At 43.1% G+C, this 24,794-nt stretch overlaps 1 protein-coding gene across 9 annotated transcripts in view; it reads left to right on the top strand.

Moving 5' to 3' along the window:
• Positions 1-24,794, top strand: part of Macf1 (microtubule actin crosslinking factor 1) — a 343,882-nt gene that overhangs the window by 134,746 nt on the left and 184,342 nt on the right. For all 9 annotated transcript variants that reach the window (XM_036178125.1, XM_036178128.1, XM_036178123.1 and 6 more), the window contains 3 exons: positions 8,674-8,763; positions 12,995-13,072; positions 16,839-16,931. In XM_036178125.1, coding sequence (XP_036034018.1) covers positions 8,674-8,763; positions 12,995-13,072; positions 16,839-16,931 — 261 coding nt within the window. The remainder of the gene's footprint in view (positions 1-8,673; positions 8,764-12,994; positions 13,073-16,838; positions 16,932-24,794) is intronic.

Raw genomic sequence — 24,794 nt, 5'->3', positions numbered from 1 at the left:
GAGGGGGCCCAGGGCTTTGTGCCTGCTAGGCAAGCACTCTAACATGGAGCTACATCCTCATCCCTTTTCTTCCTCTTTCTTTCACTGGTTTTTGACTTTGTTCCCTCTTCAGTGTTGATGTTCCCAGGGTTCTGCCCTCGACCATGTTCTTGTCTGGTTCTGGTCCTTCAGCAGTCTTGTTTCTTTAGCCATGGTGGCTGTCTGCTCAAATACAAAGAAGCAGAAGTGGACCCAGGGTCACAATGCCGCTGGGCTTTCTGAAGACAAGTTACCACACAACTCTTCTCTCTTGTGAGGTCTCGTTTCCTCTCCTCCATTTCTGTGCCCTGCAGTCGTCTCTCTTTGCTGGTGTGTAAGTCATGGTGGCTTTCCCTCACATAGTAAGGCACATCTGTGGGCCACACGGCTCTAGAGGCACAGGCAGACACTGGGCTGATTGGCTTCTCTTTTTCTCAGTTGTGCAGGAAACCGGATCAAAGTGCTTACATAAATCCAATGCAGCTCCTTAGGAGCACTGCTCCAGTGAGGGTGATTTTCCAACCACAAGACCTAGAGAAAACCTTTCCCACATTTTACCTCAAGCCCAAGATGTGCCTTTCTCAGGTTGACTTGACAGTTTCATCTGCCTGTCACCCAGGTGTATTCTGTATTTGATGTATTTGACACATCTCAAGTAGCTAAATACTTTGCTTATTGTCCAGGCCAGGAGCTTAGAATCATATTTGATTCAGGACTGCCAATGGTAATCTGTCTGTCCCTTGTTACCAAATCGAATCAATTCAGCTCAGAAAGGGGACTTGATTCTGTGTTCTCCACTTCTGTTCACTGTTCAGGGCTTCTTCATTTCTTGCCTTGTCCTCCGTAATAGTTTCCTAACAGAGTGGCCAATTGTGACATCGATGTTCGTAGTTTATTGATTGATGCCTTCCAGTAAGTCGACGTTTTATAGTAAGTCCCTCTCATGAATTAGCTCACAGTCTTTCACTGACTGTGCTGAACGTTCTATTAATAACCTTATTTTATCAGTGAGGAAAATGAGGTTTAGAGAGGGTGTGCAGCTTGTTCAAAGTCACATTACTAAAAAAAAAAAAACAAACTGAAATTGTGGACCTCAGTTTATAACACAGAGTCCTTAACCTGAAAAACTGGCCCTGGCTTCTGCCGTGGGGGGGGGGGGGGGGGGCAGAGGGAGAAAAGGAGAGAACCAGGGTTCTCCGATTCTCAGGGGCTGCTATTGGAGAAAGCAGCCCTTCCTCAGCAGCCAGTAACTGCCGGTGGAGCCTGAGGCTGGGCCCACAGCCTACTTTTTTATCCCCCATAGTGCCAGGTCCCTCTCCTACCTAAGGCTCTCGCTGTTTTACCTGTCTGTCTTGGCTCTGGTCTCCCTCTGGCTGTTTTGCTTGTCAACTTAATATCCTTCAATAATTGTTTACATGATCCTCCCATGTAGAATCAACCCCCCTTCCCTTTGTGTGTCTCCTTGTATTCCTTTGTACTTTGGTTACAGAATACATATGCCTTATTCTGACTCTTTGTGCTAGATTGCAGTTTTTGTTTTCAGAGTGTATCTTTGTTCTAGTTTCGTTTCCATTGTTGTGATGACATAATTGGACAGAACAACTTTAGGGGAGGAAGGGTTTATCTGGCTACAATTCCAGGTCACATTCCCTCATTGTGGGAAGCCACTGGCAGGAACTTGAAACAGTTAGTTAGTCACATTGTATCCACAGTGGAGAGCAGAGAAGTAAATGCACACAAGCTTACTCTTAAACAGCTCAGGACCCAGCCCACAAATGGTCTGTCCACGTTTAGGGTTGGTCTTCCCATCTCAATTAACCCAATTAGGAAAAATGCCCCCAGGCATTCCTATAGGCTAACTGATCTATCTTGTCCTTGACTAGACTCTTTCTAGGTGAATCTAGGTTGTATCAAGTTGAACATTAAATCGAACCATCACGGTCTTGAAGACAAGTAATGTGCCTTGTTTTGTTTTGTTTTGTTTTGCAGTTTTGTGGTGTCAGAACAAAGGAAGACAGAGAGGCGGGGTGGGGGAGGACAGTTACCAAAAGCTTACTTGTATTTGCCACCCTAAATTCCTAGAGTGCTTCCCAGTCCTCTCCAGTTATCTCTGCTCATAGGATGATGCGCCTCTCTGTCAGGATTCAGAGCCCGACTTTACCTGGTTCTCACCTGCTTGTCCAGATAGTCTCTCCCGTGGAACTTTCGTTGTAGTCACACCAGTTAACTTGCTGCTCTCTGAAGTCCTTGAACTTCTATGCTGCTCTGTTGGTTCCTCTTCCTAGAATGCACACCCCAGTCTCCTATGCCTGGCCACTGCCTACTGACCCTTTTTGGCTGAGGGATATAATCTTTCTGACCTGCATTCCTTAGACTAAGTCACTTGCAATTCCATCTCTATTCTTTGTCATTTGGAAGGGATGTCTGTGTGGTTTGCATACTGCCTCCTGTTAGAGTGTCCATTGAGACTGAGACAGTGTACTACTACTTTATCTGCAAGCATCGCACTGGGACATGAGGGATAGCCAATAAGTGTTTGTTACCTTGAGCAAATAGTAGTGCTTTATAGCTTACAAAGTGCATTTTATCGATCTGCTTTTTACAGTAACCTCTGAAGAGGGTTCCTGCCTAAATAATGGTGCTCTCTTTTATGGATTTTAGAATACAATCCTCTCAGTTGTCATGACAAAAGAGGTGGACATTAGAGAGGTGAAATGACTTTCCCAAGATCATGCAGCTAGTGAGGGGCAGAGGTAAGGGACACCTTAAGTCATGTGATCAAAAGTACTGGGTCTTTCTACTAAACATGCCCTCAGTACCTCTTCTTTCACACCAGTCTCTAAGAGCAGGATAGGCCAAAAGTCCCACCAAACTTTGTGTTTGCATTCAAATGCTCTGGCTCTCTGATCCTCCATTGTAGCTGATGTTGCCTGTTGGAGCTCTGCCTCAGGGCTGTGTGATGACAGGAGGCCTGGGAACGGGGAACCAGAGGAACACATCATAGCATTGTTAGACGTTGGAGGCCAGCCAGAGCTTTACTTAAACCCTTGGCTATTTTGCATCATTTTTCAGTCTGCCAGCCTTCTAATTCCAACAGCACCTTTTCATCTTCAGATATTGAGAGAGAGAGAGAGAGAGAGATCCACTGCTAATCAGAATCACTCTACTAAGACTGAATTCTTTGAACTTTGGGTTGAATGTTAAGGAACAAAATTTGTTTTGGGAAACTTCAGGTATCTTTTACTTGGCTGTGCAAGTACATTCATTCTTTCTTTGGCCATTAGGCCAGTGTAAGATCAAAACCAATTAAGCCTCTCAAATTCTTGGTTTAGTTGATCCAGAATCTCTTGGGTTCTCCGATAGAGCTTTGTTCTAGAGTAAGAAAATTACACTCCTCCCCTCCTTTGTGTGGTTTTGGTTTTTGAGACGGTCTCACCAAAGCCCAGGGTGGCCTCAAATTTACTTGCTTCCTATTTCAGTCTTTCAAGTGCTGAGATTACCCGTGTGCAACGCTACACCTGACTTTCTGGTATAATTGAGGACCCGATGGCTATAGGGCAACACTAATGATCCCCAGCTCTGTCTGGTGTGCAGCCCCTGCTCAGGCCACTTGAAAGGGGTCACTACTCTCCAAATGGTGCATGGATTTTCATACCTTTTCCCAGCTACCCCACATTGTCATTGTACTAACAACTGAACCCAGAAACTTGAAGCTAAACAAGGTACTCTAATACCACATCCTTTACCTATCTTTTCAAAAATGGAGACCAGAATCCAAAACACACTTGTGGCATTTTGTTTTGTTTTGTTTTTTGAGACAGAGTTTCTCTGTGTAGTCCTAGCTGTCTTGGAACTCACTCTGTAGACCAGGCTGGCTTTGAACTCAGAGAGGTCTGCCTGCCCCTGTCTCCTGAGTGCTGGGATTAAAAGTGTGCACCACCACTGCCTGGCCTACACTTGCATATTTTAAAACATCTTCTGTGATATATTTGTTGTTCTTCTACATAGTTTGGATCAAGGACATTAAGCTGCTGTGTTTCCTTTGAATACATTATCTTAGACGAAAAAGTTTTCCAGTGTCAGAGAAAGACACAGGAACGCTCCTGTTGTTGTTGTTGTTATAGAGACTATAGAAGCCTTTAAAGGGGAAGGATGCAGCTAAAACAAGGGCACAGTGATCCGGACGCACCCTGACCTTCCTGCAGTGGCTTATGCCTGCAGGCCTGGGTGCTTGGGAGGTAAAGGTAGAAGGATCATGGGGGCCAGGAGTTCAGAACAGCCTAGGCAATGTAATAGGGCCCCATTTAAAAACACAACTACCCTCAAAAGAAGACAAGTTAAAGGTGAAAAGGGCTGAGCGGTTTTTTGAGACAAGGCTTCCTCTAGTTCATGTTGGTCTTCAGGCTCCTTATCCTTCTGCTTGAACTTCCTGAGTGCCAGGATTATAGGTGTCTGCCAAAATGTGAGTGAAAAGAATATGTCTCTTATTTAAGTCAGCCGTCCCTTTTCGTAATCACTCATCAGTTATTTTCTAGCATTTAAAAAAGAGCCATTTTTATCTGTCTGTCTGTCTGTGTATACACAGGTGTATGCCAGTGTGCCACATGTATGTTGTAATACCCAAAGTGGGCACTGGATCCCCGAGAGCTGGAGTACGGATAGTGGGGAGCTACCTTACATTGGTGCTAGTAACTAAACTCGGGTCTTCTGGAAGGGCAGAGTACTCTTAACCAGAGCGTGGACCCCAGGCTTTGTGGCGTCAGGCCCGCACTTCACCAATTTGCATGTTTGCATGTACACACAAACAACTAACCTGTACTGGTTTATAGGGGCACAAAACATTTTTTTAAAAGGGCCAGCAAGATGGTTCAGTGGGTAAAAGTACTTGCCTGATGACCTGAGTTTAATTCTGGAAACTCACTATGGAAGTTAGGACACTGACTCCTGAAGTTGTTCTCTGATTTCAGCGGGCATGCATCCACCACACGCATGCAGGCGCGCGCACACACACACTCTCTCCACATAAAACTGATGATGATGAATTTCTTTTTTAAAACTTTCAACTGTTTTAGTTATCATTCCCCCTTGGTCCCTGGAGCACTACTTTGGTGCTCTAGCCCCTCCCTTGACTATGCTTGCTTGTTTTCTTGCTTCTTTTACTGCTTCTGCCTTTTATTAGTTTAGTTCTGCACCCCCATCCTCCACCTCCACCCCCACCCCCAACTCCTTCTCCTGACTTCTCCATCTCCTGACTTCTAAATTTGGCTACTCCCTAAGGCCCCTTCCTAGCACTCTGTTCTTTCTTGCCCCTATCTTTGAAAGTCTAGGATTTCCCATGTCTTTAGCTAATGCCTCAATACTTAGGAGTTCTAAAGTGAAGCTCTCAGGGTTGGGGATTTAGCTCAGTGGTAGAGCACTTGCCTAGCAAGCACAAGGTCCTGGGTTCGGTCTTCAGCTCTGAAAAAAAAAGGCAAAATAATAAAGTGAAGTTCTCAGCTGACCCAGGGTGAATTCTGATAGCTTGAACTGCTTCAAGAGCATTTCTTTGGAGGTCTTTTCCCTGCCAATTACAACTCACACTGTATTTGGATTTTAATTCCTCTAATATGCTTTTTCCCTTCTAACCTTGATGATCTGTTCATTTGTTAGTAGTGAACTATGTATGGTCTGTCTACAACAAAGTCTGGAACAGAGTCATTGGGATATGTTGAGATCTTGGAGTCGCTGGTTTGGTTGGAGTAGTTAGACGTTTCTTGGGCTGTCAGCTCACAAAAACAACATGGAGAGCAATTATTAATTACGGGAGCCTGGCCTGCAGTTTAGGCGTGTCCCACTAGCTCTAATAGCTTACCCATTTCTAGTCATCTACATTTTGCCTTGTGGCTTTTTACTACTCTTCCATCCTGCACCTCCCGTTTCCTCTCCCTGTCCTCTGGTGTCTCTCCTGTGCCTCAGTTCATCTCCTCTTTCTATGCCCAGAAAGTCCCGCCTAACCTCTTCCTTCCCAGAAAGCCCCGCCTAACCTCTTCCTGCCTAGCTATTGGACATTCAGCTCTTTATTAAACCAATCAGAAAGTACCTTGGCAAAACACATCTTCACAGTGCACAAAAAGATTATTCTACAACAGGTTTGGCTCTATAGACTCATGAGAGCAAAATGGTAAATTTCATCAATTTTGTAAACTGGTTGCCAAATATAATCATTATTAAAACTAAGTTGCAAATTTATAATAAATTATACCTAAAATAAAAGTCATAAGTATTTGAAGGTTTTCACTTCATAATAATTTTACCCTTGCGGGGCTGGAGAGATGGCTCAGAGGTTAAGAGCACTGACTGTTCTTCCAGAGGTCCTGAGTTCAATTCCCAGCAACCACATGGTGGCCCACAATCATCGGTAATGAGATCTGGTGCCCTCTTCTGGCCTGAAGGCATACATGCAGGCAGAATACTGTATACTTAATAAATAAAATTTTTAAAAATTAAAAAAAATAATTTTACTCTTGAGGTTAATTATATGTGCTGTGTTTATATGATGGAAATATTATATAATGATGTAATGATGTGCTGTCAACACGACAGCTTGAAATTGGTCATAGTGGAAGTATTTTTACCATGGAAATCGTCAGTGCTACTAAGTCTGAGCCAGGTGTCTGACTGAAGACAGTGACAGAGAAAGTGTTCTAAAGTGTTTATGTCTAGCTCAGTACAGAGATCTTTTATTTGAAAACCATTGTTCATTGTAAATCAGTTTCTACAGCTGTAATCTACTGTCACCTTACTCCCCCATCCTCCCCCCCCCCCCCCCCCCCCCACACACTTTCTTTCTTCAAAATTCTCACACAGCTCAGATGGGTCTCAAACTCACTCAGTAGTTGAGAGTGACTTTAAGCTTTTATTTGTTTGTTTTTTGAAACAAGGTCTTTCTACATAGCCCTGGCTGTCCTGGAACTCACTATGTAGACTAGGCTGGCCTTGAACCCACTGAAATCTCCTACTAGAGATTAAACCCATGGCTTTCTGCATGTTAGGCAAGCACTCCATCAACTGAGTTACATTCCCAGCCCAAACTACCTTCGTGTGTGTGTGTGTGTGTGTGTGTGTGTGTGTGTGTGTGTGTGTGTGTAGGTGCTAGAGGACAACCTGTGGTTTTGTTCCTCTTCAGGCTACTATCTTCCCCTGATTTTTAAGTCAGGGCTTATCACTTGGATCTGGGGCTTTCCAATTAGCCTAGGCTGGCTGGCTGGCAAGAATTTCTGATTTTTAGTATTGTGACCACAAGTGCTTGCCATTGTACCCAGCATTTTGCATGAGTGCTGGGGATTAAACTCACATCTTCATACTAATAAAGCTTTATAGACTGAGCTGCCTTTCTGACTCCCAGCTTACCTTTTATTCTGAGACAGGTTCTTACTCTGTAGCCCAGGATAGCTTGGAACAGCTTCAGCCTTTCAATGCTAGGGTTACAGTGTTCACCATCGTGCCCACCTTAAACTCATTAGTTTTGAAAATAGCCTTTCTTTTGTTGTCTAGAAAATTATTTATGTAAAAAATTGTTTTCTTCCTATTTTTACCAGTCTTCTCTTAGTGTCACTTAGTGAAATTGTTTCTAAACCATGAGTCTGAAGACCCGTGGCTTGAAACCATAGCTGCCAAACCTGAGAGCCTCAATTCCCTGTTTCTTCTGTGGAATCGGAATAATAAACTTTACATGACAGTTCTTAAATAAAGAAGACAAGAAGCTGGCTGCCCATACAGTCTAGTGCTTAATGGAAAGACTAAGCCAGGAAGACCAAACTGAATCAGAAGCCTCCACTTTGTGAGCTTGGGCAGTACTGAGTCCTCATGTATAAAACAGGATGACAATAACAATACCCACAGCTGTGAGCAATAGATGAGATAAAATATAAAGCATTTAGCAACTTAGCATCATGTTCAACACCAACCACATTTTTCAAAGTGGGATCTGTTTTTACCATAGTTTTAATTATAAAATTGAATTTATTTCAATTAATAAAATTTAAAAATTGAAGATAATTCTTAGATTCAAGAGCAAGTTTATATTGGAGTATGCCCAGTGAAATGTGGGTTGCCTTGCCCTTGGCTTTTTTCTTAGCAACCTGGAAGAATTTTCTGACACTGAATGGACACATCTGCCCATCTTAGCCAAATACGTGTTTAGTCTGTGGTCATTCTTGACATGTTTTCAAGATAATTGATTCCCTATCTCCTTGTCCACACTTTTTAGAATACTGTCCAGTGTTATTTGGTATATGATAGACCTGGCTTTAGTTTAGAAAACACATACGCTGTGATAAATGTTATTATTCCATATATACTCAGACTTGGAAATTCATGGATTTTATTATTGCTTCTTGATTCCCATTCTTTTTTTGGTTTTTTGGTTTTTCGAGACAGGGTTTCTCTGTGTAGCTTTGCGACTTTCCTGGATCTCACTTGGTAGCCCAGGCTGGCCTTGAACCCACAGAGATCCGCCAAGCTCTACCTCCTGAGTGCTGGGATTAAAGGCGTGCGCCACCACCGCCCGGCCCCATTCTTTAATTTACAGATTTATCTAGAACTAGACGTTCTGTGGCGGATGGTCAAATAACTCCAGATCAGGTAATGACTGGCTTGCCTTACTGTCCTTCACAGGTTCGCAAACACGTCAATGATCTGTATGAAGACCTTCGGGATGGACACAACCTGATCTCCCTGTTGGAGGTCCTCTCAGGCATCAAACTGGTGAGTTCCTTTCTTCTAATGAATGTCCTGCAAGTGAGGCTACTGACTGCAGCCCATGTGGGTGATCTGAGCAGCAGCTTTATGGCTTGCCCATTGGGAGGGAGGGAGGGAGAAGTAGATGAGGTTATTGATACATTTTATTTCTAACCCAGGCATATAATTTACAAGTAACATCATCTCAATTTATGCATTATGTATTATCATGCAAGTCCTTCCTCTCCCACTGAGCTCTAAGGATTGAAGCTGAGACCTCACTGCTGCTAGAAGGCACAATATAACTAAAGTATGTCTCCAGCTTTAGGTCTCGTGTCTTGATAAAATCAGAAATGGTTATACTTGTCCTGCTGGACAACATCTTCTTCACTCATCACTTCTCTCTAGGTACCAATATTTCAGGAACATTATATTCCTGTTTGAAGTTTTCTTAATAAATTACTTTTTTCCTATAGATTTTTTTTAAGTTTATAGACTCTCCATTTCGCTATTATATTCTTTATTGTTATTTCTTCTAAGTTTCTGTATTCAGCGAAGGAGTTGGAGTTTAATGTAAAAGCCCAGGTGTTTGGAGTTTATCTTACTTTCTCCAATGATTTGTTGAGTCTCACAGATGTGGAGAGCTGCTGAAGTTCATGCCTGTACATAGTCTCAGAAAGTAGTATGGATGGGCTCCTTAGATAATTAAATATACCTGCCTTGTCCCTGAATGTGTTTAACAGTGCTTGTGGGAAACCCTTTCCTATCTAAAAGGAAATCCTGGCTGATCCTCCTGGCCTGTCAAAGGGTGTATATATATATAAATGCCCTAAAATACCAGACTTAGGAAGGGAGTTCTCACTGGCCCCTATTTACATGATGGGTTTGCATACATTTACTTACTACAGTTAAAGTTTCCTCTGACCAAAGCAGACAAAAGCAGGAAGAGAGCCCTTCTGTGTTAGAAGCAAAGGCTGAGGAAACCCATATTTACCCAAACTTAACCTTCATCACACCTGGCTAGCAGGTGAAACAAAGGCTGCTCCCAGGATAGTTCTTCAGCTTGCTTTGTCTGAGGCATTAAAGTAACACTCCTTGGGCCATTTTCTCACATATCTAGCCTAAGGGAAGTGAGTGTTCCTGTGGTCCAGCGTCTTTTAGTGCCATAGGCAATTCAGCTTTCATTTGGAAACATCCACACTTGAATATCGGAAGCATCTGTGGGGAAAGAGTCCTGCAGAGGCGCACAGCGCAAGCAGTCTGAATCTCTGCCCACTCAATGCTTCTGGTGGATTCTTAGTCACTGTTTGTTGTGTTAAAAGAATAGAATTTGGCACACTACATTTTCACTGCTTATGTGATGTTCAGCTCCTTTTAGGATTGGGCTTGGCTTCCCTGAGCCCTTTGTTTTGGATTTACTCTAAGAAAACACTTGTAGTACAATTATTTATATGCATTTTAGTGGTCAGAATTGAGATGTCGAATTCATCCTTCTATGCTGCACTCTATTCTTCAGCACTCACTCAATCGATGAATGTACAGTGATTTTCATATTGGAAGGGCATCCTTTTTGATGATACTGCTTACAAAACAGGGCAAAGTCCTCCAATTTAATTTCTACTTCTAACCCTCGAAGACCACAGGTGTTCATGGATATACTCTTTTGTTTTGTTTGTTTTTTTGAGACAGGGTTTTTCTACGTAGCCTTGGCTATCCTGGAACTCACTCTGTAGACCAGGCTGGCCTCAAACTCACAGAGATCTGCCTGGCTCTGCCTCCAGAGTGCTGGGATTGAAGTCTAGGCGCTTGACTAGATCTCTCTCTCAGAGGTGCTCTTGTCCTCTTTTCTCTCATAGCAGGTTCCCAGACGTAGGGTAGGCAGACGTGGAGAGTTGAAGATATGCTCAAAATAAGAAGCATTCAGTGTATTCTGCTCAGGACCTCTGCAAGAGCAGCCAGTGCTCTTAATCTCTGAGTCATCTCTCCAGCCCCTCTGATTTAACCTTGATTTGACTTTTTTTCTCTCTTTTGGGGGGTGGGAGGTATTTTTACTTTTAGAAAAAAAAAAACATTTATTCAATGTGTGTGTGTGTGTGTGTGTGTGTGTGTGTGTGTGTGTGTGTGTGTGTTCTTTTCTGTTCCTCTGTTGTGTTTTCTTTGGTTGGTGGCAAAGGAGCCAGCAGGGCTGAAGACCCTTCGTCTTGTGAGCATGCCCTCCTGGCGCCATGCAAACAGCGAGGATCAGGAAGAGGAAGATGATGATGATGTAGTAGGTCTTTCTGGGAATGCCAGCATCCCAACTGGCACTGCAGGGCCACCAGAGAGGCCAGAGTTCTCAAGGTCTCCAAGTAGCTTGGTCACGACTTGCTTTCTCTTTCCATCAGGGAGTATGGTCCCCAAAGAAAGTGGTTAAAACTAACTGTGTCTATTGCTACTGTTAGATGATCCTGAAGTGGGAATTTTTTTGCTTATCTGAGAATGATTGGCACAAAAATAACCATAGTACTTGGAAGTGTCTAGTCCCTTTGACCTGGAGACCTGCGGCTTTCTGTTGGCCTTGTTGTGTTGTCTGAATTTGATTGCAGAGCTGTGGAAAGTATAGATGACAGCATGAAAATCAGTTGCTCACAATTCCACAGCATAGACTAACTGGAATTCTCTCTATTTTTCTAGCCTTTGGGTTCTCACCAAGCACATGCCAATTGTTTTCAAAATATAGAGTGTTGTTTGCAAACTCACTGCATGAGATACTTCGGCCTTGGTCAGTAATTCTCTAGTTACTGTAAGGAACAGATTTAACTTGCATGCTCTTGGGCTGTTTACTTTTGGTGGAGAGAGTGTTTGTAAGAGAAGCCTTTTCTACAGATAGGTCCTAAATGAGAACCCGTAATCTCTCTGCAGAGATGGCCTAACCTCCAGGTCATCTCTCATCTCCTTCCCCATTGCCTCAGAAGTTGGTGACTTAGACTGTCACTCTCTAAACTGTATTCACAGTTGATCTGAAATGATTGAGCATTCTTGCTGAAAAAATTTCCCTGAAGCTTCTTCACAGGAGAAGTTATCCTGTTTCTCAGAGAGGCCTTGGTATTATTTTTACAGATCCACCACTGAACTACCTTATATTTGGTCAGCCATTAACGCAAGTACCAATTTAATATTTACAAATCATTTGGGTGTACTCTAATGAGGGTCATGTCCCAGTCCTAGCTTTAGAAAAATAAAGCAGTGCTGCAAAGTGAGGAGCTATGAGAGCAGATCCCTGTTGTTACAGCACTTGCTGGCAGACACACTTTACTCACTTCCTAGTAGTCACATTGGAACCTTGGGCAAGTCACCAGGTGAAGATGGCTTCTTCTTTCTTTCTTTCCTTTCCTTCCTTCCTTCTTTCCTTCCTTCTTTCCTTCCTTCTTTCCTTCTTTCTTTCTTTCTTTCTTTCTTTCTTTCTTTCTTTCTTTCTTTCTTTCTTTCTTTCTTCCTCCCTCCCTCCCTCCCTCCCTCCCTCCCCTCTCCTCTCCTCCCCTCCCTTCCTCCTCCCTCCTTCCCCACCTCCCTCTCTCTTTTTCTTGTGTGACCCAAGGATTAAGTGGCAGAATCAGTGTCTTTGTGATTCTTAAGTAGTCCATCACCATGATGACTTTACTGCTCTGGGAATTTCATTTGGGGTGAGTGGCTGTCCTCCAGCCACACTCACCTCCTTGGGAGATAGATTATTTCCTAGATTTTCTCTCCCATTTTAGAATGTTTTCCCCACTTCTCTTGAGCACTGTAACTCCATTCTCTGTACTTGAAAACTGCCTTCCTAGAGTCACCCTTCTCCGGCCAATCTATGATAGGGTTGGTTCCACCCGTTACTGAGTTCTGCAGGTAGGGCTTTCTGCCTTCTCTCTGCAGTGTGGATAACTGTGCTTTTAGGAGCTGTAGAGCACCACTCTATGTTCTGTTAACCTCACACCCCAAACCATGTTCTGCTGCACACAGCCACAGAAGAGCCTATGGAGAGGCAACACAGTGCAGCCGTGGCTCAGACGAGCTTGTAGGTTTGTGTGATGTGGAGTGGTGTACAAGGCACTGTCAGCTGCTGCAGCCTGCTCCATACAGGCAGGCCCTGCTCTCAGAGGTGCTTCAGTTGATGCCCCCATGCCTGGCTTCAGCCCTGAGGAATTCTTGTGTGGTCTTTTAGTCCTTGAAGTGAAAGAGGAGAAGCTGTGTACAGGTAAACTGGCATAGCTAAAATCAGCCTCCCTTTTCTTCTCTGCAGCCCCGGGAGAAGGGCAGGATGCGCTTTCACAGGCTGCAGAATGTGCAGATCGCCCTGGACTTCTTAAAACAGCGGCAGGTAAGAACATTGGACGGCATCCTGTTTTGAGAGGATCAGTGTTCATGAACAAAGATGATCCATGTGGGGTCAAAATGAAGATAAAAAAAGCTGTGAATAAGTTGGGACTAAGGAAGTCCAGGATAGTTTGTCACGTCTGAGGAAAAGGCTTGACTGTCATGCAGTGATGACTTTTGTGGTTCTGGGGATTAAACCCAAGGCCATATGCTCACTAGGCAAGGAGCCAAATCCCCAGTAGTGACTTAAGAGAATAGCTACTTATTTGTGCATTCATTCATTCATTCATTCTTCTTCATCATCATCAACTATGTAGCTCAAGCTGGTTTGAAATTTATTATATAGACCAGGCTAGCCTCAAATTTACAGAGATCTGTTTACCTCTGCCTCCAGAGTGCTGAGACTAAAGATATATGCCACTGCACCAAGCTCATTTATTAGTTTGAGGCAAGGTCTAGCCTTATAGTTAGTCTGGTCTCAAACTCTACATGTTTCTATCAGCCTCCCAAGGACTGGGGTCACAGAAGTGCACTACTAAATCTGGCCAAGAGAGTAGAAAAGTGTTTGGAGTATAGCAGACCTAGATATCAGAGGGAGATCACATTGTTCCCTTCCTAGATAAGGTTTTCAGACGAGGGAGAAAAAGCCCATAAAAAGAAAAGACTGGAAATTATCAGGAGGATTCAGAGTCGCAGAGCTGTGGTGGTCCAAGTCTATAATCCAGCAGTTGGGAGGCTGAGGTAGGAAGGTCGTGAGTTTGAACCCAGGATGGGCTACATTGCAAGACCCTAACTCAAAGCAAAATGACCAAGGACCAATGGGGTAGAAAAAGATAGAAGAGTCCTAAAATGTTTTTCTAGAAGATATCGTAGAGATTGAAGAATTCAATTTCTTCAGTGATTTGAATTACAGAGAATGAGATCTGGCTATCTGAAGTGACCTTGTCCAGATCACAGAAGTTAGAGCAGAGCCGGGATTTGAACTCCTGTCTCCTGATGTGTGGGTTAGTGTTCCTCCTCCTGTCAATGCTAGTCTCTACACCCTCTGTCCTCTTAGGACTTCTAACCAATGGGACTAAGTCTAGGGATCAAGGGATAAGAAGCAGAGCACAATTGCTGTAGTCAATTAATTAATTTAGAGATAGGGTCTCACTATGTTGCCCTAGCTGGCCTGGAACTCTCTATGTAGTCAGGCCTACCTTGAACTCATGGGAGATCCACCTACCTCTGCCTTCTGAGAGTGGGTATAAAAGGATATACCACCATGCCTTCCTGGAGAGGTTAGTTTTGAAAGGAAGAAGAAGTGCCTCTTGTTAGGGAGAAGGACAGACAGAGGGGTGAAGATAATATTGTCTTATGGTAGGGAAGAAGATGGATGAAGGGCCAGAGGGCCCCTCCCAGTATAAGCTGCATGGAAAAAAATTGGTGTAGCTAGGGTGGATGGCCTAGCAACAGTAGGAGTCAACATGACATTAAATGGTTTGCATATTTTTTTAGTCTAATTAACTTGAGAAAATGTCCTTATTGCTTCCATAATAATGTATGAATATAACATCTATTATTGCATTGTTAATTCCTCATTTGCTCCAATGTACTACTACAGGTTCTCTAAGGACAGGGAACATGTTCTTAACATCTATAGCTTCACTACCCATCAGATCGAATGGTGTATAATTGACGAAGATCTGTTTGTTTAAATAATTGAATAATGAATGGTAGGAGGAGTGGAGGCTGCTGGAATATTTAGGAGGAAGCCACATTAGAATGTCTGTATGTTGAGTTAGAAAAACCTCAAAAGGGTCTCCAGCAGACAAGCTAAAATAAGAATTGATTAGCTAGGAGTGCAAATAGGAACAGAGGATGGAATCGATTACTACAATAGCAGGGAAATGTGGGCAAAGTAGAACCATAATAGACTCAGAAGGGCAAGGGATCACTAGAGCAGTTTCTTGTGATGGGGAGGCTACCAAAGTATCTTCAGAATTGAAAAGTCAAGCAAACCACCAATAGGGTGACACTTGAGTCATCATCAACGTGTGTTGAGATTGTAAGAAGGTGGCAGATGGTAAGGCAGGAAAAGAAAACAATAGTCAGGTGCTAAGGTCATTGAGGAAATTCTTAGAAGATAATCTGGCCAAGGGAGGTGGCATCCCAAGGAAAGGGTAGGACAGGGAATATGGACTCAGCTGGTAAGGCCCTCATACCAGCTCTGGGGACTAGGGGAACTGGAAGAGCAGGTTCTCCCACCTCCATACCACCCTAGGGATTAGAACCTAGTTACAGAAAAGGGAGAAACTCTCCCAGCTGAACTTTATGTCACCTCTGAGTGGAGGTCACAGGGGTCCTTTACAGATAGATTCCTACTGAATAGAAGAGACAGAGCAAGGACCTCCCCTTCCAGCTTGTCACAAGTAACTGAACTCTGCGAGAGGACAGAAAAGACCAGTGGGTTGAGGCAGACGAGTGGCCTGCTCAGCTTTTAAAAGCTTACATCTTAGTTAAGAATCCTCAGTTTAGGCTAGAGAGATGGCTCAATAGTTAAGGGTATTTGTTGCTCTTTCAGAGGACCTATGTTCTGTTTCTAACACCCATGTGGCCCCCTATAATTGTCTTGTAACTCCAGTTCCAGAGGATGTGATGTCCTCTTCTGGCCTCCACGGACACCAGGCATACGTGTAGGCAATACACTCAGAAAATAAAAACACAAATAACTATCTTAAAAAAAAAAAGAAGAAGAAGAAGAAGAAAGCAAAAGAAAGGGTGGTGGTACACACCTTTAATCCCAGTACTCCAACACTCAGGAGGCAGAGGTAGTGGATGTCTGTTCAAGGCCAGCCTGGTCTACATACTGTCTAGGACAGCCAGGGCCACATAGAGAGATCTTGTCTCAAAGAACCAGCAAAAATAAAACCTCAGTTTCCTGCATAGTGGGACATTAAAGTAGGATCATCAAAGGGGAGAGAACATCTATGTGTCTCAGCACACTGTGTTCTTGGAATGGCTTTTTAGGAGTAAAGCTGAGATGGGTGTTATATTAGGAAGGGAGATCTATGACAGAGAGAAGGAAATGGAGAGAGGAGCAGGGAGTGATGGGAAGAACAAGTCAGGACCTGACTAACGATGCAGCTTGCAGTGCATGTGCTCACAAGGTTGCGCTCTGCTGGCTGGCGAGAGTGCCAAATGGTTCAACTACCCTGAAAAATAATTTGACAGTTTGTTATAAAGTTGTATATATGTGACCTAGCAATCTCCCAGGAATTTACCCTAGAGAAATTAAAACAACAATCTGAGCAAGAATATTGGAGCTTTACTTAGAAATGCCAAAAACTGGACATAATCCATAAACCCTTTAGTGGATGAATGGGCAAGCTCAGGGCAGGACATCTGTACAGTAGAATACTCCTTGGCAGTTACAGGGAACAAACCATTCATGTGGCTTGGATGGGAGTCTCAAGAACATTATGCTCTTTAGTGGGTAGGGGAAGCAACCTAGTATGAAAGGTTATATGCCATTCTTGAAAAAGCAAAATGAGCCAGTGTAGTCAGGACCTCAGAAAGAGGCACAGCTCTGCTGTTTGAAAGTGGGCATCATGAGGCCTGTTTTGGAATAATGAGAGTTGTTTATTTTGGTGCTATTTAAAGAAGTATTAGAATTCATAGACTCTTAAGCCAAAAATTAATTAACTGTATATTAATAGTGAAAATCAATAAACATCAAACCAGAAAAGAAACTTCTTGGGCTTGAAGACCAGCTTGCCTTTCTTTTTCAGGTGAAGCTAGTGAACATCCGCAACGATGACATCACAGATGGCAATCCCAAGCTGACCCTGGGGCTGATCTGGACCATCATTTTGCACTTCCAGGTAAGGTCTGAGGTTCTTGTTGCTCAGTTTGTACACGGCCTAGAAACCTGTGCTGCCTCCTTCAGGCAGAATTTGTGTTACTTCTCTGTATTTGGTAGTTAACAATGATGGGTAGCTATTGGAAAGGAATATTAAGATGAGCTTGGAGGGGGTTGGGGATTTAGCTCAGTGGTAGAGCGCTTGCCTAGCAAGTGCAAGGCCCTGAGTTCGGTCCTCAGCTTAAAAAAAAAAAAAAAAAAAAAAAAAAAAAAGAAAAAGATGAGCTTGGAGACAAGATGCTGTATCCTAAGCCCCCAGTATCATAACTTTTGCACTATGAAAATAGAGGGAGTTTTCCTCTTGTGGTTTGGTCTTGTCCCTAGATGTCTGGAATTAGAAGTCTGCTTTCTTAATGAAGGGGTCTCATTATGAAGGATAGGATGACATTGGGTCTGATACTTTAGGGGTTGCATGAAGAGTCGTAACCAGCTATGGCAAGACTCTTCTCATCTGATCTTTAAACACTGCTGGTTAATTATAGCCCCTTAGTTGCTATTTGTCTGTGTGCCCGGGAGGGTGGGGTGGGGGGGTGGGGGAGGCACAGCCTGTTGAAGCACGAATCTTAATTAGTCTTAATAAAAACCCAGAACCAGATATCAGAGTAAATGCTGAAAGATCAGAGAGACAAAGGAACAAGCCACACCACCTCTCACCTCACCAGCTCCTCAGTTGAAAAAAGACTGAGCCACCTTATACTCCTTTCTCTGCCCAGCCATATCACTTCCTGTCTCAACCTCCCTAGTACTGGGATTAAAGGCATGTACCACCACTGCCTGGCCTTTATGGCTAACTAGTGGCTGGCTTTGCCCTCTGATCTTCAGACAAGTTTTATGTGTTAGAGCATACACAAAATATCACCATACCCTGTAGCAGGTTTATAGCCACAAACAGTGGTATCCTGAAATGTTTATAGTTCTTAAGACCTTCCTGGTGCCATTTCTTTCAAAGTTGACACACCTTCTTTTAAGGTCTGGCTTGCTGTTAGAAAAGAACAGCCCTCTTTGAGTAAAAAGAATGTTCTTTTAAAATCACTTTTAGTCCTGCCTAACAAAGCTGTTTCTCAGCAGGCTGCTCTCCAGTACCCAGTAGTTGCCTGTAAGATAACTGAGGGGCATCTTTGAGCAGGTGTGAAAAGACACAGGGGTGAGCCAGTGGGCAACCTAGTTGGAGAGACTGCACCACCTTCTGGTTGAATCAGAGCTGCGGGTGCCTCAGAATTCCTTAGACCCTGAGAAAATTCTTAGATCACAGGCCTGTTTCTTGGGACTTTGGTTGAGAGCCAATGCTGGCATTCAGCAGCATGAGGAAGGTTTGGAATGTGTGGAATTAGTGTGTATATTGTGGGTATCTACGTCCAAGGTTTGAGTATAGGAATAGCTGGGAATCTGAGTTGGGTGAGTATACCTTTCAGAGTATAAATAAACATTTTGTTGAGCCTTTACATAGGACTGCAGTTATCTTCTTGAGACTTTTATGAACAGAGAGGATTGTGTGTGTGTGTGGGGGGGGGGGGTTGGGTTGTTGCTATTTGTTTTTGACATAAAATGCCCTCATTGTGAGCACTTAATACTATGCTCACAGGTATAATACCTACTCTGTTTACCCCGGCAGCAACTAATTTTCCTTTGAACTCAGAGGCCAAAGAATAAAAAAAACTGTGTCTCAGTTGAAGCTGTGTTGATAGAGGAGACGGGCATAATGGAGTGGTTGCTTTGCCAAGCAGCCCCACCAGGAAGCTGTCTTCTCTCCCTGTTAACAGCTATTCCCATGCTGGGGGTATGGCTGGGTAGCAGGGTGCTTGTCATGCAGGCAGGAGGCCATGTGCGCCATTTCTAATATGACAAACACACTTTCTTTAATTTAAAAAATTTATTTTATGTATATGGGCATTTTTGTCTGCATATGTGTCTGTACATGTCTGGTGTTGGATTCTCTAGGACTGGAGTTACTGATGGTTGTGAGCCACCATGTAAGTGCTGGGAATTGAACCTAGCTTCTCTTCAAAGGTAGTCGGTGCTCTCAATAGCTGAGCCATCTTACCCAGCTCCACGTTTTCTGTTACAAAAAAATTCACTCATTTATGGAAGTAAAGAATTACCACATACCCAACATCTAGTTCAAGAATTATTTTTTAAAGATTTATTGATTGATTTATTGATTCATTCATTCATTCATTCATTCATTCATTCATTTATTATGTTACAGTGTCCTGTCTGCACATATCCCTGCAGGCCAGAAGAGGGCACCAGACTTCATTACAGATGGTTGTGAGCCACCATGTGGTTGCTGGGAACTGAACTCAGGATCTTTGGAAGAACAAGCAGTGCTCTTAACCTCTGAGCTATCTCTCCAGCCCCCTAGTTCAAGAATTAATTAACTCATAATTAATCTCCTTCATATCCTAATTCATTCCTCATGCCTCTGCTCATACCTTGTATGCTTTTATTTGTGAATATTTTGGTGTGTATCTCTGAAAGATCAGGTCTTTTTAAGCAAGCCACAATAAGTTCATACCTTAAAATTTAATACTTTTAAAACTATCATATATCTGATCAATATTATGATATGCCTAGTGATCTCACTTTTAAAAAAAAAAAAAGTTTGGTTTGGCTTAGAATCCAAAATAGGTATACATATATATTGTATCAAATCTGTCTATTCCCATGTCCAATTTGCTGAAGAATTCAGAACTTCTATGGAGTTTATTAAGATGCTGATAGCATCCCTGGGGTATCTTCTAAGTGTCCTCTTTCCTGTGTTGCCTGTAAACTTCTAGTTAGAGCTAAACCTGAGGCTCAGTGACACAGCTTTAGAATGCTTTCTCTCCTTCCTCCCTCTTTCTCCCTCCTTTCTCCCTCCTTGTCCCTCCCTGCTTCTTCCTGAGACAGGGTTTCTCTTTGTAGCTTTAGCTGTCTGTCCTAGAACTCTCTATGCAGACCATGCTGACCATTATCTCACAGAGATCTCTCTGCCTCTATTTCTAAAGTATGTGCTGTGATTAAAGGTGTGCACCACCACCTCCTGGCATATGTCAGCTTTTTACTGCTGTTTAGTATTTTGTTATAGGGCATACTATAGATATCATTTTTTTTTCTTCAAAAGTAGATGGCTTTTGGGTTTCCCCCTTTGAGTATGAGATTATTATAAACAATGATGTGATTTAAATTTTTTTTAACATTTTTGTGTGCATGTGTATACACTCACACTCATGTCACAGTGTGCACGTGGAGGTCAGTCTGAAACTTTCAGAAGTTGATTCTCCTTCTATCGGGTGGGTTCCAGGCACTGACCTCAAATCTGTCTGGCTTGGCAATACACACCTTTAACCACGGAGTTGTCTCATTGTCCGGCATGAATATTTTTATAATCATCTTTGTGTGGACAATACTTTCATTTCTCTTTTAAAAACATTTATAGAATTTTTTCATACAATATATATTGATTGTATTATTTTCGCTTCCCCCAGATTTTCCCCACACAACTTCATGTTCTTCTCTCAGTGGAAAGGAAAAACAAACAAACAAACAAACAAATGAAAAAGACAAAACAAAAACCCCTTACATACACACAAAAAAAGTAGATTCCATTTTGTGTTAGCCAGCTGCTCCTGAGCATGGAACCTGCCCTGGAGTGTGCAAGTGTAGTTGTAAATAGCTCCTTGGTTAAGGATGGAACTTTGTGTTCACTCCCCCTTCTCTGTGCTAGGGTTTTGTCTGGCTTGAACTTTGTCAATTCATTTTTCTTGTATATATACTTATTAGATGTTCTCATCAAGGTCATAACGTATACATACATGTTATAATGTATTGTTACTGTATATAACTATGTGTAGCTACGTCTGTAGATATACACAAAGTAGAGCTGTTAGATGTTAGGAGAGCAGCAGTCTTTGCAGTTGGTGTTGATGAAGGAGCACACTGATGTTTGTGTACATGTAGATGATAGATCATTTGTTTTTGTTGAAATAGAGGCCAGCTCCAGATTAAAACCTACTAGTACTGATGAGATTGGTAGTATCAATATCTTTATAGGGGAGACTTACGGTTCCTAAAACACTTTGACACATTTTTAAAATATGTGTTAAGTGGCTGGAGTTCTTTCATTTTAACTTGTGTTTTTACTTATATGCAATCCTTATGTGTAGTCACTTTACAACGAGACAGAGGTTAATATTTTGTTCTTTATGCTTCAGAGGCTTTTTTCCTCTTCTTTTTCTTTAGAGAAACAAACCACTTCTGATACAGTTTTCTTGTTCCTTTTGCCCCATGGTAAATGCTCTTCTGAAGTTGGCATATATCATTCCTTAAATGCTTTTCTATATTTAAAGCAGATTTGAGATCATAAACAATATGTGCTAGTATTTGTATGTTTTATGTTTCCAGTGTGCCCCACTCCAGCCTTGTGTATGTAAGACCCATGCTCTACTACCAAACTAGATACCCAGGCCTAGATTTCGTGGGGTTTGTCAGTGATAGTGACGGGTGGTCTGCCTTGTTCATCTGAACTGGTTTACAGAGTGTGATATGAGTAGAACTCCTCACAGCTATGCCACAGTTACGTTGTAGTGGATTACTTCGTTATATAAGTAAAGTGCTCATTGTTACTGTGAGCCTCTCTGTGTGTGACCTTGCCATTGAGAGAAGAGACACCAGGACTGGAATTTCTAGGTTGCATGTGGAGCCAGGGACAACTTTTTGGAGTAGCTTCTCTCCTTCCCCTCATGTGGGAGGGTTTCAGCGATCAGACCTCTGGTGGGGATCCGTACTCAGCACACCTCCTAACCTCCTGGGCTATCTCACCAGCTCTCCTTTCCTTGCCTATAGCTTGTCTGCAAACTGCTCTCGACTACTGTCTGACTTAAAATACTTGTTAGATAATATCGTTATTTGGCATATTGCATGTTTCTTAGTTGGTTTGCTCTTTAGCCCTGCACTAGGAGTAAGCTTAGCAATGCCAAGGACTATCTTTGCTTGTCATAGAATAGGTACTCAATGAATATTCATTAAGTAGATGGATTGCTTCATGAATTTGATCATCTAAAAGCTGTGAAGGTTGACCAGAGAAATGAGCTGTGATGGCTGTTTTTATATTGCATTGTTCAAGTGAGTAAACTGAAATGGAGTGACCAGCTGGCCTCTTTGGGCCATGTGTCTTTACAGCAATAACAGAATTCCTTTTCTCTAGGTTTGCTCAAGCCCTTTTGTGGTGTTGAGGACTTTTAGTTTCTCTCCCCTAACCTCCCTCCCAGAGCAGATCTCTTGTGGCCGAGGCTGTCCTTGAACTGGTGATCTTTCTGCCTTTACCTTCCAAGTGCTTAAAGTATAAACCACCGTGCCAATTGATTGTTCCTCCTCCTCTTTGAGGAGCATTTTATTTGCTTTATGGTGCTCAGTACTTGGGGTATGATAAGATGCCATTCATGTTAATAGAGTGAATGAATAAATAAATGTGCTCTTTAACTCTGGTTATCTCTCAAAAATAGAACTATGGGTAATAAATGGCTACTGTAAAAAGCCAGAGGAAAAGACTTGAAGAATAAGTAGATCCCAAAAGTCAGCTTTCCCAGAAGGAACAGCCATGTGTTCATAAGCTATACCAGGAGAAGGTCCATGAAGAGGTTAGTCTGTAGTCAGAGTTCACTTAGTAAACCAGTAGAAGCAGCCCTAAGAACAAAACTCAGTACCTAGACTTTGGATCTTGGACTATACCTACTTTCTTTAGAATCCAGTTAAGTGGGGGAAATAGTGTACCGGGATTCCTGTGGGAGCTAGGGATGGCTCCTAATGTTTAGCTCCAGGCATAAATAAATAGGAATAAAAGGGATTATTATAGATTGAGCAGGCACTGAGCCAAGCGCTTTATTAGCCTTGTCTACAACCCCATTGCGTAGGTGGTAAGGAAACTGAGTCACTGAGTGAAGTAGTTAAGCTGCTTAGTTAGAAGGAACCTAGTTCCACCCACTGAGACTTTTGTTCTTGTTTTGACCAGTTTCTCTCTGTAGCCGAAGAAAATGGTACACCTAACATATGCAGACATTTAGAAAAGAATAGGCTCATAGAAACAAACATGACAAGTTCCACAAGCTCCCAGAGAAGCCCTACAGCAGTAATAGTCATATTATTAAGCTGCTGTCTCTCTTGTCCCAGGTTGATCTGTTTCAGGGATTTATTTGCTTATATTTAATTGATGACAGTCAAGCTTGTACCTTGCTGCACACAACTTGATTCCCCTTTTTCTGTTTTCTTCATTGGATTTGTGAAGGTTTGGTGGCTGTATGAACAATTGGTTGTAATGGCATGGTTTTTGTTGGGGAACTGATTTACCGAATCTGAGTTTCCTGTGCTCTTACTGTCTGTGTTTCATGATGTCCATTAGATGGCGCTGCAGCTTTGCTGTCAGTTTGGGCAACTGGCTTAGGGGAGAAGCACCTGCTAGATTGGATGAGCAATCTCAGGACGGCTACATAGGAGCAGGGGCTTGAGGGTTTCTTGTAGCTTTCCTTCCAGGAAAAGGTTTTAGGTCTTCAGAGAAGGAGGGTAGGGCTGTGCTGGTAAAAGTTTTCAGTGCTTACACAGAACATGACAGAGCCCAGGGGTTCATCGCTAGCCAGGACAGCAGCAAACCCCATTACATTACATTACATTACGTTACACACACACACACACACACACACACACACACACACACACACACACATACACACACGTACGTACGTACGTGCACGCATACACATACACACACGCACACATACACCACACACACACACCGCACACACACACACACACACACACACACAGGACAGCAGCAAACCCCATTACATTACATTGCACACACACGCACGCACACACACGTACGTACACACACATGCACGCACGCACGTGCACGCACACACATACACACACATACACACTCACACACGTACACACATACACACACATGCACACACATACACCACACACATACACATACACCAAACACATACACACACATATACCACACACACCACACATACACATACACCACACACACACACAGATACACACACACACCACACATACATACACTACACCACACACACACACATACACCACACACACCACACACACACGCCACACATACATACACCACACACACATACACCACACACACACACACACACACACACACCCCCACACACACCACACACACATATGCCACACACACACTACACACACATACACCCCCACCCACACACACCACACACCACACACACATACACCACACACACACACACACACACACACGCCACACACACACCACACACACATACGCCACACACACACTACACACACATACACCCCCACCCACACACACCACACACCACACACACATACACCACACACACACACACACACACACACGCCACACACACACCACACACACACCACACACACATACACCACACACACATACACCACACACCACATACACATACACCACACACACACACACACACACACACACGCCACACACACACACACCACACACACATACACCACACACACACATACACCACACACACACACACACACCACACACATACACCACACACACACACACACCACACACACATACACCACATACACACGCGCGCACACCACACACACATATACCACACACATATCACACACACACACACACACACACACACGGTGTGGGTCAGTGGTGGTGCAGTTGCCTCTAGCATGTACAATGTCCTCTGATTCCCAGCACAGTGGGACAGAAAAGGGTAAAGAGCTACTACCACAGAGAAGATACATACATACTACTTTTCTTCCGTTCCGT

Source organism: Onychomys torridus, chromosome 2 (assembly GCF_903995425.1).
Source record: "Onychomys torridus chromosome 2, mOncTor1.1, whole genome shotgun sequence".
NCBI classification, from domain to species: domain Eukaryota; kingdom Metazoa; phylum Chordata; class Mammalia; order Rodentia; family Cricetidae; genus Onychomys; species Onychomys torridus.
The sequence above is the reverse complement of the archived record's forward strand: the minus strand, read 5'-3'. Positions and strand labels throughout refer to the sequence as shown.